At 45.7% G+C, this 20,534-nt stretch overlaps 1 protein-coding gene across 2 annotated transcripts in view; it reads left to right on the plus strand.

Annotated features, from left to right (window-relative positions):
- Positions 1–20,534, plus strand: part of TMEM131 (transmembrane protein 131) — a 210,113-nt gene that overhangs the window by 185,379 nt on the left and 4,200 nt on the right. For both annotated transcript variants that reach the window (XM_037806416.1, XM_037806415.1), the window contains exons 32-39: positions 2,191–2,366; positions 5,173–5,300; positions 10,028–10,152; positions 10,341–10,493; positions 14,029–14,194; positions 15,010–15,131; positions 15,217–15,313; positions 16,126–16,223. In XM_037806416.1, the coding sequence (XP_037662344.1) occupies positions 2,191–2,366; positions 5,173–5,300; positions 10,028–10,152; positions 10,341–10,493; positions 14,029–14,194; positions 15,010–15,131; positions 15,217–15,313; positions 16,126–16,223 (1,065 nt within the window). The remainder of the gene's footprint in view (positions 1–2,190; positions 2,367–5,172; positions 5,301–10,027; positions 10,153–10,340; positions 10,494–14,028; positions 14,195–15,009; positions 15,132–15,216; positions 15,314–16,125; positions 16,224–20,534) is intronic.

A 20,534-nucleotide genomic window follows, 5' to 3' on the forward strand; every position in this document is an offset into this window, starting at 1 on the left:
TGTAACTTGACACCATGAGGGAAATCACACTCTCCTGTATCATGCCCTCCCAGTGCTTGCGATGAGGAGGGGATTCAGTAGATCTGGACTGGGGCCTTAGAATGTTCCTTTCCAGCAAGTTCCTGGTGGTGCTGATTTTGCTGATCACTTGAGAACCACTGACTTAAGCAAAAGTCTTTAGAGGGCCTCTCCTTTCCCTAAAGCTCAGTCTTTCAACTGGAAAACTGGAAACCAGTCCCCAAGAAAGGGAAGGGAGCCTCAGGAAGTCCCCCCACCAGGTATAAGAGGCCCCTGCTGCGTGCAGCCTAGAAGTGCAGCCTAGAAGTGCAGGCTCTTTACCTGCCAGTAAGTGTGGACCCATCATCAGTGTAGTCCAGTCAGGATATTAGTCCCTTTCTTGGGAAAGCATGCTCTCCTTCCTCCCTGCTGCCTACCTGTACACTTGGGAATAGCAGAGGAGCTCATGCGTGACAGTGGAGAAGCTGCTAGCCCAGGGGTTGGAGTCATGTCGATGCTGTGGCCACAGTGCATGCTGAAGTCACCAGAGGAGCCCTCGAGCTCTCTGCAGCCAGGTCCCACCTAGAACTACTGAGTCAGCTTCCCAAGGTGAGAACCAGACAGCAATTGTTTTAAAAGGCTCCGGGTGATTCTAAAGTACAGCGGGTTGAGAGCCATTGTTACAGGCTATGAGAATCCAAAAGATATTTTTAGGATACTTAACTCTAGAACATTTTGGATTTCAATTGCTTGTGTTAAATGAGTTAAAGTGAGCCCCGGGAGAAAGGAGAGGGTAAAGGGATGTTCCAGGGACAGGTCTCTAGAAAACAGCAGCAAAGACGAAGCCCGCAGAAAAGCTGTAAGAAAAATGGAAGTACGTGAAGAGGCTGATGCTGGCGGAGGGGAGTCCGGTGGAGCAGGCCAGGCAGGAGGCCTGAGAAGTGGGCACTGGCTCTGAGGGAAAGGGTCATTGTTGGCCTTTTCAAGGTCATGTTCATTAAGGTACTGGGTATGCAAGTCCATGTGCAGCATATCAAGGAGTAAATAAGAGATTCAGAGGTAAAAAGTATAAACTACTCTTTCCTGAAATGAACTTTTTTTGACCTAAGATTCAACTTAACTATTGGTTTGTTGTGTTTCTTTTTTCCTTTTGTGTATCCATGGCTTTAAAATTTGAGATCAATTAAAAAAAAAAAAAAGGATTCTCCCCAGCCCAATTGTGATTTCTAATCTAGCACCTGCTGGGATCAGTGTGGAAGTAAATGGTGAAAGGACATTCCTGGAAATGACTCAGAGCTTTGCTTAGTCTATTTCTAGACTGGGGTCAGCCAACTTTTTCTGAAAAGAGCCTGATGGTATATACCGTCTGGCCCACAAACTGTCTCCATTACATACATTCCTTTGTTTCTTTTTTAATCATTTAAAATGTAAAAGTCATTCTTCACTCAGGCCACAGGCCCAATTTGATCCAAGACCAGTTTGCTAACCCCTGTTCAAGTCTAGTCTCTGGTGCCCACCAGCATCAGCATTCTTTAGGGTAAGGCATAAAGCTTCAGAGTTTAAGTTAAGTTATACTAGGTCACCATTATCAAGAGGATTTATTTAGAAATGATGACGTGCAGAATGGTGAAGGTGTGGCTTGGGTGGTTTCTGCAGATTCATCCTGCCTGGCTCTCCTAGCGGTTTTGCAGAAGCAGTTGGAGGTGCTGAATCCTGGGATTTCCCTGCCTCCGTCCAGCCCCGCTAGACCCTGAAGTCCATGAGGGCAAGGATTATTTTTGTTCAGGTGAAAGCACATGGGCAGCTCCTCGCATGTGTCACCATCAGGCTTCCGTCTCCTAACGGATTTAAAAGGATCTCTGGTTTTCACTTCTGAGACTTCTCAAAGCTACTTCACCCTCTGGGGGAATATGAAAATATTCTAAGACAGACATATATATTTGTTAGAACTCATTGAACTATACAGTTATAATGGGTGCATTATATATATTATGCCTCAATGAAGCAGATTTTTAAAAATAATTCTAATCGAAAAGCCAAACTTGATTAGGAAATCTTTAATTAGAAGGCCAGTAGAGAAGCAATCCTTTAGTAATCAGAACAAGAGGTGAGCCTCTCCATAATCTTTTTTTCTTTAAATGACTTTGTTTTCTAAACCAATTAAAAAACATTTACTTTGATTTTCATTCGTAGGGAAAGGAAAATGTCTTCAACGCAAGGTTAAACTGCCCAAGAAGCAAGAAGAAAAAGAAAAGCGGGGGAAGGGAAGGCCACCGGAGGATGAGCTGAAAGACTCTTTGGCTGACGATGACAGCTCCTCCACCACCACAGAGACCTCCAACCCTGACACAGAACCACTTCTCAAAGAGGTACCCAGCTGACTTCAGACAGAGGCGGCAGAGGGAAAGGAACGCCTCCTGCCGAGCACAGGGCACCCCATCTCATGGGTGGTGTTTTCTAATAGGAAATGAGGGGTCTGCACTGAACGTCTGCCCGGTTCTCGGGATCCGTTTTCGGTGTGCATGGGGAGCCCCAGCAGTACCCCAGCCTGCAGAGACCTGCCGAGGCTCTGTGCGTGAATGTCTTTGTTTCCCCCAAGGAACAACATTTGGAAACATGTTGATAAAGTAAGATCATTAGCAACTGGAAACTCTGCTTGAACAGTAGGGGCTGTCTAGGGTAGTAACTGCTCTACCTCATGAAATGCAATTCAAAATGTAAGTATCAAAAGAGGATGAGAAGGAATTGCACCATTTTAATGAGAGTGGCTTGCTGGCACGTCACTGCCAGGGCCTGTTGGCAGCAGGGCTGCGGTGGCAGCTCCCTCCCAGAGTGCCCCGCCCCGCCCACACCAGCACATGGAGAGACAGCTCCCTCCCTCCGCAGAGTCTGTCAGTACGTCAGAAACCAGACTGCAGAGTGCCCGGGACACAGGAGCAGTGGAGAAGTGGAGGGTAACGTTACTGCTGTGGGTAGTCAAGGAACTCGAGTCAGGAGTGGGATGCAGAAAAGTAAGGATGATTCTGCTTTGGCAGTTTTATTTGCAGACTAATGTATTTCAAATTTAAAATGACCCTATTATAGCCTTTAATGTAGACCACAGTTTCTTTTTCAATTTTAGTCACCCAGGAGCCCATTTCTTAAAGATAGCAGCACTGTCGCCTTCAGACATTAATTTTTAAAATAAAATGTACATGTAACTTATGTTTCATGGCAACTGCCTTCCTTTTTGCATTCCCTTACTTTTGTTATTATGCTCTTTGTTTCTTTAGTACAATTCATAACCAGTATTGGAGTTCTGTATGTTATATCCCTTTTTAAACATTACCTCAGAGAATCAAAAGGCCATCTAAAATTTTTGAGTGTAATCTCAACATTTTTAATTATACTAATAGGCTTGTGGAAATTTTCAGCAGAGCCTGTCTTGAGCCCTTTCCCTCGCTTCCTTTTCTGACTTTCCTGCCTCGCATTCTTCCTTCAAGGCCCCCTGCCCAGCCAGGCCCGCCCACCAGCCTTCTCTGCACAGTCCCTGGCAGAGCTCTCCTGCCTGCTGAATCTCCTCCTTCTCCCATGTTCCGCCACACGTTGCTTCCACGCGCACGGCTCAGAATCATATCCCCATGAGGCCTCCTGGCTGCCGTCCCTTCCTCCTCCTGTAAGCCATGACTAGAGCTCATGGCCTCATAGTTTGCAGCTATGTGTACTTTCTTCCCAACTGGCTTATAAACTTGACAGGTCGTTTTCTCTTGTGGGTCTTCTCCAGCCATCATCTACCCATTCATTAAATGCGTATTCGCTGAGCATCTGAAGGCCCGGCCTTGTGCTCGGTGCTTGGGAAGCAGCAGTGAACAAAAAGACTGTGTCCTTGCCCTGAACAGGCTCACAGTCCACAGAGAACGTGACGTGGGAAGTGTTCAGGAAATAGTTCTGAGTAACTCAGGAGGGTCTCAAAGTTCTGCCTCTGATGATTCACTCCTGACAGTTGACTAGATCGACCTGCTGTGAGACGCAAAGCAACCGTGACCTCAGAAACCCGGGCTGCCTTAGGGAGCATAAGCCGTGAAGCTAGGCAGCTGCTCACCGCATGCCTCCCGTCCCTCCACAGCCACAGCTGCTCCCCTTTGCCGAGCATGCCCTCCCTGTCTCCTCCTGACCAGCCCCGTGCATCCTGGAGCCCGGGGCTTTGCACACTCTCTGTGGGGGGAAAGTTTTGGTTTTTTTATCCTTTATATGTGTGTTCTTCCTACACACAACCAGTGCACAGCTGCGTCCACGTGTGACTCACCAGGCAAGTTCAGCAGGACCTGAGCTGATATGTGCCCGTTCTTGAGACGCATCCCCCAATCTCACACCTGGGTGCCTTGCTCGTGTCACACTGCAGCATAAGTATGTGAATGCCCTTATCTTGCCATGGACGGAGGGAGTGGCTCTGCTTTAAGGTACAGCTCAGGTGTGGCCTGGCCAGCCCAGGCCCCACGCTTCGGCCAGCAAGACCCACCCCTCTGAGCTCCAGAAAAGTCCCCTTGTGGAACTCCACCTGGCAGGTGTGTCCCTCCTGCTGGACACCACAGGCCTTGAGAAAGGGCCTGGGCCCTCTGGGCAACTCCACTGCAGGCTTATGACTGGGGGATGGATAACTAGGCCCCGTCCCGTTGATGGGGACCAGCCAGCTGTCAGCGTTAAACTGACCACAATGGTGTGGACCCTTGCAAGGGGAGGCCCAGATTTGAACACACTTCATGACTGCACTGTTGTCTTGCCTCAGATTTTCCTGCAGCTCGGGTTTGGCCACGTTGCCAGAAGTGTGTAACTTTATGCTGTAGTCTTTGCTCAACTCTTCTTATAAGTAAAGGCGAGGTTTTGCTCTTCAATACTTAAAAATAAGAAGCTATTCCAACTTGCTGCTGCTGCCACCCATTCCAGCTAAGATATGAATTAAAATGACATTTTTTAGAACTCAGACTCACCAAAACATAATCATAATAAACCAGAGCAGGCTGAAAACTTGATAGAACCACAATAGTGAAAGATAGATTTGTAGACCAGAATTTATCATTTTACATACTGGCATGTACATCTGTTCCATCTTTGCTTTTTGCCTGTCCCTTCAAATAGGACTAATTTCAGTTATTTTTATTAATCTTTCTCAGCAATTAAGTGTAAATTTTTTTACAGGATACAGAAAAACAAAAGGGAAAACAAGCCATGCCCGAAAAACATGAAAATGAAATGTCTCAAGTGAAGCAAAAAAGCAAAAAACTCTTAAATATTAAGAAAGAAATCCCAACAGATGTGAAACTCAGGTGAGGAAAATAAATGAGTGCAGAGACATAAGGTATAAAAAGGAGTTACTGGTGAAGGCCAGGTAGCATTTTGGGTTGGGGTGGGTGGGGTGGGTGTGTTGTTTTGTTTTGTTTGCAGGAAAAGCCATGTACCACCACACGTTCTTCTTGGATTTGGCTTTTCTAACAATTCCTCATGTTCACTGTTGTTCATCAGGGACAGCCAATCAGATAGGTAGAGGGCCAGAATTAACTGTTTTGAAGCTTTAGGAGGGAAATTCAGGTTGGTAATTCATTTGTAAGTAAACAACTGTTTCATTTCTCTGTACCTGGGTGGCTTAGTGACAAGTCCGAGCATCACTCTTCTCAAATAGAGACGTGAGTCTCGGAGTCACTAGCCCAAAGCACCAGTTGAGATCTAGATTTCTGTGCCACAAAACTCAGAAGAGATTATTCTTACTTGAAAAAATTTCAGGGCAGGTATTACCTTATCAGATAATTTTTTTATAAAGTAACTTGAGTTCGGTCCCCACAGGCTGGTGTCCCGTGGGCTCCCCCGGAGCCACTTGAAGGCTTACTGAAAAATGTTTTTTCAGAAAAGGAATGAGCCGAACTGTTGGTTTATTAGCGGAGGTTACGTCATATTTCCGTGAGCCTTGGAGTGGGGTCTGCCTAGTGAACTAATTTTGATTTTGGCGTAGTTGATAAGCCTTCCTAGTTCATCATTGCAGCAGTATGGAAGCCAGTGTTGCCTTCTTTGGGAGCAGTGGTAAGCGAGCCTCAGCCCGGCGAGTCTAAGGAATTAGGTATCAACTAGAAAGACATAGTTTGTCCGCCATCATTCAAATTGCCCTTAGGTTTGCGGAAGATGTGTTTTATTCTGATTCTGGAAGTGATACTTGAGCTTTGAAAAACAACCTGGACTCTCTCCCTTGACGATACAGCCTAACCTGCCGGGTCGGTCTGCTCTGTGGGACCAAAGGCTCATAAGAAGCTTGTGGTTGCAGCTATAAAATTGTAACCTTATCCCTGGAACTGTTTCTTAATTAAATAGCACAGCATGTGACAGTCCTTAGCAGTGGATCGTTTTATCTAACAAGTACTCTTCTGTACAGATTGTTAGAGAGGCCCAGTCCCACAATTTGTTGAGAATAGATTTGGCATGGTTAGAAGAGAGGTCGGGTGAAATATTGGGTGACCATTCGGCCGTGGGCGGTGGGGGCAGGGCAGACCACTTCTTTGGAGAGGAGTTGACCACACTTGGGCTTCTGAGAGAAACGCACCCGAGGCACTGATGGATGTTGCTCTTCTAGCTCCCTGGGACAGGAGTGATGTGTTCCAGGGACAGGCATGATTATTCCAGACCTTTTTCAGGGTTAGGTGATTGAGCAGATATTTAAAAGTATATGGGATTGATAAATCCAAATTTTGAAAAGTCCTAGTTTTTCCAGATGCAGAAATAATTCTTGTAACAAATTTTAAAACATAGACTTCTAAGAATTGTCTTAGAGAAGCCATTCCATAGGTGACAGTGTTATCAAATCTGTCTTTTTTATCATGTCTGGTGCTTGAGCTCAGTATCTGAAACCTAATATATTTAAAACAGATAGTACTCTGCTGACTTCTGTTGTATTCTAATTTTTTGTGAAATAAGTTGACCATTAGCAGATTTGAATTTGAAAAGTTTTTAAAAGACTTCAATTGAGTGCCACTAACTTTGCAAGGGTTTTGAGTTCCCTGGTAAACCAAAGGCAGGAGCAGCCAATGGCCAGTTATCTTACTACCTGTCAATCAAGGGGCAATTAAGGCAGATAGCTATGTCCTCTCTAATACAGTAATCAGAAGACAATTTAAGCAGTGCACTCTGAAGTGTCTTTTGTAACGAGAAATCCATATGCAACCTAATATTCTAATCTCCTTAATCTAATCTCTTTAATCTCAATGATTTTGTTATATGTTTTTCTGAAGTCAGGGATAAAAGTTTTGATAGTAAGAATTCATTATTGCATCAATCAAATGGGCCATTAAACTAATAAAGACTGCTTTTTGTTTATTGTTTTTTTTTTAGTAAGGAAATATTGCCTCTCTGAACAGATTCCTTCCTGGCCTGCCACTGAATTATGCTACTGGCTGTCATTTAGGAAGAGCCATTGCCAGTTCTTGCATCAGTGATACATGAAGTTAATGTCAGCTAATAATAGGGGCTTTCAGTATGTGAATATACGGCTCCACGTATCTGAAGGAAATATATGCACTTAAAAAAGACCCATCATTAATTAGGCCTAGATTATCACTTTCTTTTGAAAGATTTATCTGATGACAAATAAATTATTTTACTTATCAGTTAGCCAAAAAGCTGATCTTCTAATATTAGTAAAAAACTAGTTTTAAACTATTATCAATGTTATTAGAATGTTATGTCATGTCCTCTCTAGGCCAGAGGCTAAGTGAGAAAAGGCCTAAACCTAAATAGAGCATTGAAGAATTCACTAGAGAGCCTTAGCCTCGGCAGCCCCAGCCTGTCACACACAGGAGCTGGCTCGAAAGCCTCCTGTGTGAGTGTGTGGCACGGGGCTCGAGGGCAGAGGGCTGGGCCGACCGTTTCTCCTGGCTGCTGCACGGGAGAAGTGGGGTGGGAATTGGGTCTCAGGCATTGAAAGGGCTAATGCAGAACCAGTAGGGGCCAGGCCGCCCCGGTGTAGGGTCAGGGCACCGGTATCCATTGATCCTTCCGTTTTTGTTTATTTGAATCAGTTTACCTGCTTGTGTAACTTAGGGCTCGTGGCTAGTGAGGCCTCGTTGTGCTCGCTGTGCTCACCTGCCTGAGTGGCTGCAGGTCACAGGGGACACCCAGTTACGTGCCCTGGCACCTCCAGCCAGCAGGGAAGCCCTGCTCTGTCCTGGCCCCATTGTAAACCTCACCCCCAGCTCGCTGCCTCTTCCCCAGACAGGCACGTGTTCCACGTAGCCCCAGCAAAAAGGAAGCCAGGCACCTGGGCCTCCTTGCCGACTTTGCCTTTTAACTAGAATCACTTACCTTCATTTTATTCAGAAACCTTAAAAATTGCTTCTTGATGGAGAGCTTCTGACTTAATTTAGGAAAGTATAAACCAATGAAAATAAAATAGTGTCTGGCACCTTCTTATTTAAAAAAATAATTAATTTTACAGTGGCACAAAGTTAAGCTTTATATAAATAGACAGTTGCCCACAGTTATACCAATATCCTTTTATAGGTTCCCAGAAGGCTGGGTGTCAGTGTTGTGGGAGCCCTTGTATTTTTTAAAAAGATGGAGTTTTTAAAATAGCCTTATAAATCAGACGTGGAGGAAGGACAGAAGTTCTATAAAATTGTAGCATTAATAGTCTCTCCCATAAATAGTAGGGTTTTTTTTCACTTTGGTTTGTTATCCAGCCTAAAATTCATTTACTTAGGTTGAGACCCTTTGTGTTTTCATTTAGCTCTTTTATTGATACCAGGTATAATGCCTATTTAGTATAGAAAATTTGTGAAATAGAGAAAACACTGAAAAGAAAATGTCCTTTGACCCCACAATTTTATAAAATTTTGTAGACAGCTCTGTTAAAAATATATTTATTTATTTATGAGATCGTACTTTACATATTCTACCATCTGCTGGTGTGTTTGTTTGGGGGGTGGGGTGGGGCTGGGGGGAGTTGCTGTGACGACTTTGGTTCTGGCAGGTTTGAACCTTCTGACATTTGAAATTGGTGTGAATTAATCCAGTGGGTGATGCCTGTCCTAGAGCCTAGCAGAGATCAGAGGCATTAGAGGAGTGAGAACCTGAGGCTTGGTGGGGAGCAGTGGAAGGAAGAAGAGGATGATGTGGTGCATCCACAAAGAGCTTGGAGGATGGGATGGGGGTGGCCTGAATGGAGCTTTAGGTCACACAGCTGAGGGTCAGAGGCAGGAAGTGCTCTGAAAATAGAACATCACATCGGCCGGTAAACTCTGTCGGGCTTTAATGAAAAGCATAGCCTTGAGCTGACAGCGTAAATAGCCAAGCATGCCTCCCCATCTGCCTTGGCTGACAGCAAGTTCAGAGCCAATTAACTGTCCTATTTATTCAAATGTTCATTAAATCTTAAGCTTACCCCAAAATCTCTTAACAAACATGTACAGACTAAATGAATAAGAGAATATTTTAAATGTTTAACCTTCAGTTCAAGAATAAGGAAGAAGACTCATCTCACTCGACCCGCCCTAGACTTAGGCAAGTAACACAGCCCTGCCACTCTGCAGTGCCCAGAAGCTCAGCCCAGCTCAGTTCACACTTTCTATGAGAAAAATGCGTTCCAGGGTCTGGGCAGTGGCAGAAACTCTCATGCTCGTGAGCCTGAGACTTTAAGAGTCTCCCTGGTCAGGAATCCCACGTGTGGTCTACAGGCTCACACGCAGGATGACTTGGCGCTCACTGGCCCCAGACAGTTGGATTATTCACGTTATCTGAGGTGGGTGCTCCAAGCCATTAGATGGTATTAAGTAACAGACTTCAGTTTCCTTTCAGCACTCAAAACAGCAAAGGTTAAATCTGCTGGTGCTGATGTCTACTGAGCAGTCCTAGAAATGTCCGGAATAGCCAGTCCTCAGTTAGGACTGATGGTAGACAACACATCGGGAAGCCAAATCAGTAAAGCATGCAATTGAAATTGTAGGGTAATTAAGTATTAATATCCTCCAAAAGCAAAGGGACAAATGTGACTCTTCTATCCGTGATTGTCTTTCAGTTCTTTAGAGCTACCATATACTCCCTCATTGGAAACTAAACAGCGTAGAACTCTCCCAACCAAGATTCCTCTTCCAGCCGCATTGACAAGTGGATCCAAATCAAGAAATTCCCAGAAAACAAAAGGTAATGTCATTTTGGTCATGCAGATATTTTCATGACTCTCTCTACTTAATAATTATTAGTAATCAATTAGCTACGTAAGGATGAGACTATGTTCTCATCCTCATTTATTAGAAGGCTCAGTGAAATAGACCTGAAAGAAAGGAATTACTCTCAATCAATAACCTTTTTTTTTCCTCATTTTTGTGCAGGTACAAATAATAAGTTAGTGGATAACAGGCCACCTGCCCTAGCAAAATTCCTCCCAAGTAGTCAAGAACTAGGCAACACGAGTAGCTCAGAGGGTGAAAAAGACTCTCCTCCACCAGAGTGGGATTCGGTGCCAGTTCACAAACCCGGCAGCTGTAAGTACCCACAGCCTGAACAGTAAAACTCCGCACGGTGTCCTAGCCGGGTGCGTCACCGTTGGTAGACTGAAATCAGCGAGGGTGGGGTTATTTACACCACAGAAATCAGCAGCGGTGCCCCTCGGGGCTTTCCTTCCCAGGAGCCTGTGTACAAAACGGAGTGCTGGGTGGGGAGCAGTGGCTCCTCCACAGAAGGTTTGCATATTTATAGAGGCATTCGCTGGGGGACCTCCACCCGCCTGGTTGCGCAGACATTCACGGTCTGATTGTTCTTGTACAGACGCAGTTTGTTCTCAGCTTTATATGCTCAGCCCACGGGAAGGTTTCATTGGGTTTCCCTGTAGTGTTCTGGACCTCGTTTCTCAGGTCTGCCCCACAGTGCTCAGAGAGAGGGTGCGGGTCCCGAGGGTGAAGGCAGCCGTCCTGGCCCTGGAGACCCTCGGGGCCTGGGGAGGGAGGGGCCTGACTCCAGGGACTTGGATCAGGGCGGTCCTGGCCTTGGGATCCATCCGTCCACACTCACGGAGGGTTGGTTTGTGTGTGCTACAGGGCAGATGGGGGGGTTAAGAGTGAAGGTGAAGCCTGGGGCGAGCAGCCAGACCGCTTAAGGTAAGGGGGTTGCTGTGCAGAGGGAGTGAGTGACACCCTTGGAGAACCTGGAAATTCAGGGGAGGGGTCCGTTAGATACACCACCTTCTCATTTCCACCCGTTCGGGAGAAACTCTGTGTGCATGCTTGTCGCCCCATTTGCCATGAGCCTTTCTGGTACCTTTCAGTGCTCCTTTTTGCGTGGGATGAGAGAGAAGTCCTAAGGCCCTGGCTAACTTAAGAAATCTTGAATGAGTTTCCGAGAAGCCCTACTCCAGGCTGACTCCGTGAGGTGCCTTTGGTTCCTCGGGTCCCCTCTGAGGTTTCAGCCAGACACAGGTCCTTGGCTTAGATGTGGTGATTTGGGAAATTCCCCACTGAACAGATGCCACTTACACCACCAAGGAAAGCTGCTTTTTAGCATCAAAAATACAGCATTTCCAGGGGACCAGTTCCATAGGATTGTTTTGAGACCGGGTGACGTGAATATCAAGCACTGCTGGTGAACGTACCCACAGGAGAGGGGTGCTGTCCGCCAGGCAGGCCACCTGAGAGGAGACTGCACGGCCACTGCACTGTTGCCACACGTGGCAGCAAGACCCCCGTGACGTCACTCCTGGGGCGGGGCAGAGGGGTGACAGGACCCAGCCGCCTGGGGCTGCAGCTCCCGGGAAACGGCGGAGTGGTCTGGAGGAGACAATGTCAGAAAGGCATGGAGCCGCAGGCCCCCATTCGCCTCCCCGGGCCCTCCACGAGAGGAGACAGTGCCTGTCAGAGCACAGACCTCAGGCAGCGCTGGGACATGTCACTGGACAGCCTTGCCAGCTGGGAAAGGCGCAGCATTGTCTCGAAGGCCCCTGTCTGTAGATTCTTCTGTGTTTTCTAGCCAAGGAGTACCTCACACTAGTCCCAGGCTCTGTAACCTCTGTGCTCTCACAGCCATCCTTACTAGAAAGTTCCAGCAGAGCCCCGCTATATACATAATAGGGCTTTATGAAACCAGTAGGCCTCAGTCTGGTACACTCTAGTACTTGCGCCTTTTTTGCCCCTACCCCCGCTTTCTCATCTCTTCTCACTCTCCTCCCTTTGACATTTTATCTGGCGTGGCCCTCCTCAGGCCCCCAGCCCCTGACGGCAGGGCTGAGCTTACAGGTGGTCCCCAGGGTGAGCTATATGTCCACTCCAGACTGTTCAAGCCCGGACATAGCTGTGGTCACGCTGCGCAGTTTTGCAGCCCATCTGTCCCAGGTGACACCCTTTGTGTGGTGCTCTAACAATATCAGATGCTTAGAAAATTTTCCTTGAATAATTTCATAGTTTAAGAAAACCAAAATAAAAGGAGTTATTAAAAAGGAGAGAAAACTAGAAGTCAACAAAGGAGAAATTTATTAATTGAGCCAAAAAGCTCTAATTGCACATACCCTGTGTGGTTTTTAGCCACCACCCCCCCCCCCCTTTTCTTCTTACTTCAAGCATTGTTCCGTAAGGTTTTTTCCTAACTTTTCTTAACTTTCCCAATTTCATTTTATCAACATTTATTGAGTGATTCTGTAGTGCTTGGCCTTGTGAAACAAATCCAGCTGAAGGAAAGCTGCCCCAGAGAGCTGTGTCAGACCCCCCGGGGCACCCCTGACACACACTCAGGGACGGGCCATTCACGAAGGGATAGATGACTTCTGGTGGTGCAGGGGGAGGTAACCGAGATGGCTGGTGAGTAATTACCCTGCCTTGTGGGGTGCTAGTGGGTCGGCACACTGTGCTTGGGGGGTTTCGCGAGGGGGAGTGAATGCAGAGTTTGGGGTGGAGTTCACCCAGGAGATAGTGTAAGAGGAGGAGGGACCACAAAGCAGATGTGCAGGGGGTCAGCCACACAGTCAAGGGTGAGGGTGGGTGGGTCGGAGATGAGGTCGGTGAGTCAGGTGCCAGCATCACTGAGGAGGGAGGGAGGGATTCCTGGGGCAGGTAGTTTGCCTGGCGGTGCCCTATCTGGGGTCTCAACCAGGTCCAGGAATGTGTAGCCTCATCCCAGCCCTGAACCCTGGAGTTCTGGGGAAAGCGGCCAGCGCTGGAGAGAATTACAAGGGACATGGACCTGCCGTGCAGTCAGGGCCACAGTATTGGGTGAGGTGGAACGGACCACTCGAGAAGTGGAGCAGGGTTTCCTGAGCATAAAGCAGAAGCTGCCTGGGGAGTAAATGGTGGCAGGAGGGGAGCAGGTGGCAGTGGTGAGAAATGGGGGGATTGGGCTGGGGCAGTTGTAACTGGGCGGCCTCCCAGACCGCCAGCCCTCATCCCCTTCTTACCCTGCTCTGCATCAGTTTCATGCATGGCCCCAAACCTGCAAAATGGCGTGTTTTCTGATCAAAGTCACAGGTATTTGCATTTAGTGAGTGCAGAATAAGATAGTTTATGACCCTGAGATATTCTCATCTAAATTGTAACCACGCTGTGTGGACGTTGCCTTAAAGGGCAGCAGAAACGTACCAGGAGTTTGTATCCCTGCAAACGGCAACTGAGCAGTGTGCCTGGCAAGGTTCCCATGGAGGACTGGGGTGCCCTGGTCCTCTAGAGCTTGGGAATGTTTAACCTGAGCTGCTGCACCTGCCACAGGTAAAAGCTTGTGGGGAGGCACAGAGAATCTTCCACGCCCCCCAGCAGTGGCTTCAGCTGCTCATCCCTGAGTACATGGAAAATCCTCCTCCACTGCCCAAGGTGGGGAAATTGAAGAGGACCAGACCCTGCAAAACACAGCGGACAGACGGGTCACGTTTGTAAACCCATGCAGACCCCGTAACGCAGAGGCTCGTCACAGCCTTTGACTGGAACACACTTAGAAGCTTTGATTTGTCTTTTCCTTTTAGAAGCTCTTGAGTTTGGATAGTGTTGGAGGAACATCCAAAGTAACAGATGTTTTGAAGAGTAAAAATCTTTTTTTATTTTCCAGCTACCGATAGTCTTTATAAACTTTCTCTGCAAACCCTCAACGCAGACATTTTCTTAAAACAACGCCAGACCTCACCGCCACCCGCCTCGCCCTCCCCGCCGGCCGCTCCGTGCGCCTTCACGTCCCGGGGCAGCTACAGCAGCATCGTCAACAGCAGCTCCAGCAGGTGGGTGGGGGCACTGCCAGGCCCTGCTGTGTGTCCTTAAAACCTGGTGTTCACCTCCCTTAACCGAGATGCTCGAGGGCCCAGGCTGCCATCCTGTTCATCTCGCACCAGCCACTGTCCCTGCTCTCTGCCGTATCTGTCCCCGGTCCTGCGGGAGCCCTGTGGACTGAGAAATGTGTGAGTTAACTTGGAGGAACTGAGTTCTAATTCTAGAGCCAAGAAGCGCAGATATTAAGGAGGTCTCTGGCCAGGGCTGGGGGGCTGCTCTAGCCACGTTGCAGACTTTGCCTCATTTCAGCCTCCCTGTCAGCAGGGCATTCAGTCTGCTCAGGACCCTGCTCACCCCGGGAAGCACCCTGGGTGCTCTGCAGCTCCTACAGCTTTGTAGTAATTTCCTCATTGCTGTGAGAGGCAGAAACCACAGAGGCCGAGGAGGCTGCCCTGCCACGAGGCCTGAGAGGGAAGGGGACTTTCCTAGAACCAGCGTCCCCACGTATCGACCTCCTGTTTTGCTGCCCACAGTCCTCTCCAGTGTTCTTCTCTGAAATGTGACTGCACCCTCTGCAGCCCCCTAAATGGTGATCCCTGCCCTTGCCAATTTCACAGTGATTGCATTTTCTTATCTTGCCCCAGAAATCTCTAATTTTCCGTCTGATTCAATAGGTTTAGATCCCAGAGTCTTTTCCCTCTGTGAAGGCTCTGCTCGGTGCTCACGCCTGTGGGGCCCGGCCCCCCAGTCAGTGCCCCCGACCAGCCTTCACGGCAGAGGAGGTGCAAACCAATCACGAGTTCTTTTCTTTGCTCCTTCCTTCAAGTGACCCTAAAACAAAGCAGCCAAGCGGAAGCAAACACAAATTGACAAAAGCTGCCTCGCTTCCCGGCCAGAACGGCAACCCCACCTTCGCCGCAGTCACAGCCGGCTATGACAAGAGCCCAGGTCAGTGTCACACTTGTGCCAGGTGGGAAGGGGGATTGCCTCTGGCCTGATTTACCTGTAGTTGATTCAGATCCCATTGTTACAGGTGGAAATGGCTTTGCTAAAGTGTCTTCAAATAAAACAGATTTTTCCAGCAGCCTTGGCCTTTCCCACACTCCGGTTGACAGCGACGGATCAGACAGGTACAGCAGGAGAACCTTCCCAAGCAACCGGACAGCTCTCCATTCATGTGTTACAACTAGGCGTTGTAACAAGCTCCTCTGAATTGCTTCCTCATTTTCTAAGGGGAAAAAATATTTCTGTAAAAGAAACCTCATCTGCTGGGTGGAAGCATAAGGGAAGCTGCCGTCTTCCAGTAGCAGTGGAGGCCCCCACGGCCCCGGTGCCATGCTCAGCAGGAGGGGTGCGTGCCCCACGCTCTAAAGCTGTTCTCACCCTTCTCCTTTATCACTGTCTGTTGTAAGAAAGAATGTGATTTGATGATTAGAAATAGAACAAAAATGCATGTGAGAGGAAGGAAGTGGGAAGAGATAGGAGACAGCTCACGGGCAATGACCAGGCTTCCACCCCCCAAGCAGCGGCAGCAGCAGGGACCTGGGGGTGTGCAGAGACTTCCTCAAAAATCCCAGAGAAGTGGCCATGACACCAACAGCAGGGAAGACTGTCGGGCAAGCGGAGCCCCGATCTCGCGTGCTCTGCACTGACAGGGAACGAGTCCTCAAATTCAAACAGTTTTTGAATGTATCTCAAAAAGTAAAGACAGGTAAAGAATATCTGCCTTCTCTGTAAACACTTTCTGGGACCCTGGCTCTCAGGCCAGGGGTAGGCTGCGGGGAGCGCAGGCAGTCTCAGTGACTCAGAAGCCATTTTTCAAGTCTTCCTTTGTCTGTTTTGTATTTGAGGACCCCCAGCGTTTCCTGTTTGTGAAGCATGCCTGATGGATCGGTTTTGACTAACCATCGTGTTTGTTTCATTTTCCTCCTGTGTCATGCAGCTCGGGTTTGTGGAGCCCCGTCAGCAGCCCAGGCAGCCCCGAGTTCACACCCCTCAACTCCTTCTCGGCCTTTGGGCATTCTTTTAATCTAACGGGTGGTGAGTATTTAACACAAGATGGTAACTAATGAGCCTGGAGACAAAGAAGGAAGGAAGCTAAAGATTGTGTTTTGTGTTGGAGAAATGCGCTGAAATAGAGGGGAGCGTGTGACTGTCATTTCAGCCGGAGGTTTGTAAACGTGCATGCCAGTCAAGCACTGATAGGTCACATGCGCTGACTTTAGGGGCACGGGCTTGGTACGTATTCCTTGGGGCAGGTTTCTGGGAGTCCCAGTGGAAGGAGGCCCAACAAGGAGCTCGCTGTGGGGGCTTTTCTTCCTTCCTCATCCCCCACAGCACCAGCCCAGAGGTTCTGGGGAACAGGACTCACAGGTGAGTGAGACCCAGATGGTTCTTTGTTGTGGCCGTCCAGTTCTCCCAGCCCCATTTGTTGAAGAGACTGCTCTGTCCCAGTTCAGTGGATTTGGGGGCCTTATCAAGAATCAGTTGACCATAGATCTGGGGGTCTCAATTTGATTCCACTGATCAATAGGTCTATCTTTATGCCAGTACCGTGCTGTTTTGAAAACCTTAGCTGTATAGTAGGCTTCACAGTCTGGAAGTGTAAGTCCTCCCACTTCATTTTCTTTTTTAGGATGTTTTTGGCAATTCAAGGCTCCTTTCCCTTCCAAATAAATTTGATAACTAGCTTTTCCAAGTCTGCAAAGTAGGTTATTGGAATTTGGATCGGTATTGCTTTGAATCTGTAGATGAATTTGGGTAGAATTGACATCTTAACAATGTTTAATCTTCCTATCCATGAGCATGGAATATTTCCCATCTATTTAGGTCCTTTGTTTTTATTTCTTCTAGAAAATTTTGTAATTTTCTGTGTAGAGGTCTTTTACGTTCTTGGTTAAGTTCATTCCTAGGTACTTGATTTTTTTAGTTGCTATTGTGAACAGAATATTTTTTTGATTGCCTCTTCAGTTATGTCATTACTAGCGTATAAGAACATTACCAACTTAATGTGCATTAATCTTGTATCCCACCTCTGCTGAATTTGTTTATTAGCTCAAGTAGCTTTATGATTGAATTCTCAGGATTTTTCAAATGTAAGTTCATATCATCTTGCAAAGAATGACAGTTTTACTTCTTCCTTTCCAATATGGATACCTTTCATATCTTTATCTTGGCAAATTGCTCTGGCTAGAACTTCTAGCACAATGTTGAATAATAGAGGTGACAGCGGGCATCCTTGTCTCATTCCCGATCTTAGGGGGAAGGCTGAATGAGTACTGTGCTGGCTGTGGGTTTTTCATATATGCCCTCTATCATACTGAGGAAGTTTCCTTCAAATTCCTACCTTTTGAAGTGTTTTTATCAAAGAAGGATATTGGAATTTTGTCAAATGCTTTTTCAGCATCTATCGAGATGATGATTTGATTTTTCCCTTTCAGTTTGTTAGTGTGTTGAATTACATTAATTGATTTGCTTATATTGAACCACCCTTGCATGCCAGGAATGAACCCCACTTGGTCGTGGTGTATAGTTCTTTTAATGTGCCTTTGGATTCAATTTGCAGGTATTTTGTTTAGGATTTTTGTATCTGTATTCATTAGGGAGATTGGCCTATAGTTTTCTTTTTTTATAGTGTCTTTATCTGGTTTTGTTATCAGAGTGATATTAGCTTCATAAAATGAGTTAGGTAGTATTCCTTTTTCTTCAATTTTTTGAAAGAGTTTGAGCAGGAATGGTGTCAGTTCTTTTTGGAAAGTTTGGTGAAATACCCCAGTGAAGCCATCTGACCCTGGGCTTTTATTTGTAGGTAGATTTTTGATGACTGAGTGGATCTCTTTGTTTGTGATTGGTTTATTAAGGTTTTAATATTTCTTCTCAGGTCAGTCGAGGTTGTTAATATGTTTCAAGGAAATTGTTCATTTCCTCTAAATTGTCTAGTTTGTTGGCACACAGTTGTTCATAGTATCCTCTTATGGTTTTTTTTATTTCTTCAAGATCTGTAGTAATTATCCCCTTCTCATTTCTGATTCTGTTTATTTGGATCTTCTCTCTTTCGATCTTCTCTCTTTTTTACTTTGTTAGTCCAGCTAAGGGTCTGTCAATCTTGTTGATCTTCCCAAATAGCCAACTTTTGGTTTTATTTATTCTCTGTTGTTTTTCTTGTTCTCCAGCTCATTTATTTCTGCTTTAATCTTTATTTCTTTTTGTCTACTTGCTTTAGGGTTAGTTTGCCGATCATTCTCTAGCTTCTTCAGTTGTTCAGTTAGGTCTTTAGTTTTAGCTCTTTCTTGCTTTTTGATATATGCATTTAGAGCTATAAATTTCTTTCTCAGCACTGCCTTCACTGCATCCCACAGGTTTTGATGTGTTGTGTTCTCATTTTCACTCGTCTCTAGATACTTACCAATTTCTCTTGCAATTTCTTCTTTGATTCACTGGTTTTTGAGGCATGTGTTGCTTACCCTCCATATATTTGTGAAAGATCTGGTTCTTTGGTTGTTGACTTCTAGTTGCATTCCATTGTGGTCAGAGAATGGGCTTTGAATAATTTCAGTCATTTTAAATTTATTAAGACTTGTTTTGGGCCCCAGCATATGATCTGTCCTGGAAGACATTCCATGGGGACTAGAGAAGAATGTATATTCTGGTACTTTGGGATGTAACAATCTATAAATGTCTGTTAAGTCTAATTCATTTATCATATTAAGTTTTCAATTTCCTTATTGATCCTCTGTCTGGTTGTTCTATCTATAGGAGAGAGTGGTGTACCGAGGTCTCCTACTATTAGGCTCTCTTCAGTTTAGCCAATGTTTGTCTCATATATTTTGGAGCTCCTTGATTGGGTGCATAAATATTTATAATTGTTATTTCTTCTTGGTGAACTATATAGTGTCCTTCTTTACTTCTTATGACATCTTTGCATTTAAAGTCTGTTTTGTCCAGTATTAGTATAACTACCCCAGCTTTCTTTTGATTGCAATTTGTGTGGAATATTTTATTCTGTCCTCTTACTTTCAGTCTCTTTGTGTCACAGAGTGTAAGATGAGTCTCTTATAAACAGCGTATCAATGGGTCATGCTTTTTAATCCATTCTACCAGTTTGTATCTTTTAATTGGAGAGTTTAATCCATTCATATTCAAAGTTACTATGAAGGGAGTTCTTGAACCAGCCACCTTATCCTTTGGTTTTTAGCTTTTAGATCTAATTTTCCTCCTCTCTTTTTTTCCTTTAAATTACCCTTACTAATAACTCTTCAGTTCTGTGGTCTTCTCCATACCTCTCTCTCCAGTCTGTCTTTCTCAGCTGGTAGAACTTCCTTTAGTATTTCTTGCAGGGCAGGTCTTTTTTTAACAAATTCCCTCAGCGTTTGTGGAAATTTTAAATTCTACCTCAATTTTGAAGGGGAGCTTTGATGAATAAAGAATTCTTGGCTGGCAGTTTTTCTCTTTCAGAATCCGAAAAATGTCATATACCACTGCCTTCTTGCCTCCATGGTGCCCGCTGAGCAGTCAGTACTTAGTCTTATGCTGTTTCTCATGTGTGTGGTGAGCGCTTTTCTCTTGCTGCTTTCAGAAGTCTCTCCTGTTTAGCATTTGACAATCTAATCAGTGTGTGTCTCGGTGTAGGTTTATTTGGATTTATTCTTTTTGGAATTTGTCAGGCATCTTTAATTTGCATATTTATGTCATTTAGAAGGGTTGGGACGTTTTCCTCAACAATTTCTTCAAATAATCTTCCTAGCTCTTTACTCTTCTCCTCTTCTCTGGAACACCAGTGATTCATATCTTTGTGTGCTTCATGTTGTCTATTATTTCCCTGAAATCCATTAAATTTTTCGATTTTTTTCACCATCCATTCTTTTGTGCTTTCCCTTTCCATCACCCTATCTTCAAGGTTGCTAATTTGTTCCTCTGCTTCTTCAAATCTGGTGTTATGTGTCTCAATATTTTTAATTTGATCAGTTTCTTTTATTTCCATAAGATCTTCTATTTTTTTAATTTACTCTTGCAAATTCTTCTTTATGCTCTTCTAGGGTCTTCTTCATGTCCTTTATATCCTGAGCCATAATATTGATATTTGTATGTACTTCTTTGATTAATTGCTTCAAATTTTGTCTCTCTTCTGGCTTTTTAATTTTATTCGTTTGGCTTGTCCATATCTTCTCTGTCCTTCAAGTGCTTTGTAATTTTCTGCTGGCTTCAGGGCATTTGCTTATCTTGATAGGGTTATTTTGGGAAGTGAAGAATTGATTGAGCCTTACATATGATTTGGTTTGCTGGAGTGCAGTTTCCCAGACCTAGCAGCAGGTGGCACTCTTGAGGCACAGCTCACTGGAGTGCAGTTTCTCA

The sequence above is a fragment of the Choloepus didactylus genome, chromosome 17, assembly GCF_015220235.1.
Source record: "Choloepus didactylus isolate mChoDid1 chromosome 17, mChoDid1.pri, whole genome shotgun sequence".
Taxonomy (NCBI): domain Eukaryota; kingdom Metazoa; phylum Chordata; class Mammalia; order Pilosa; family Megalonychidae; genus Choloepus; species Choloepus didactylus.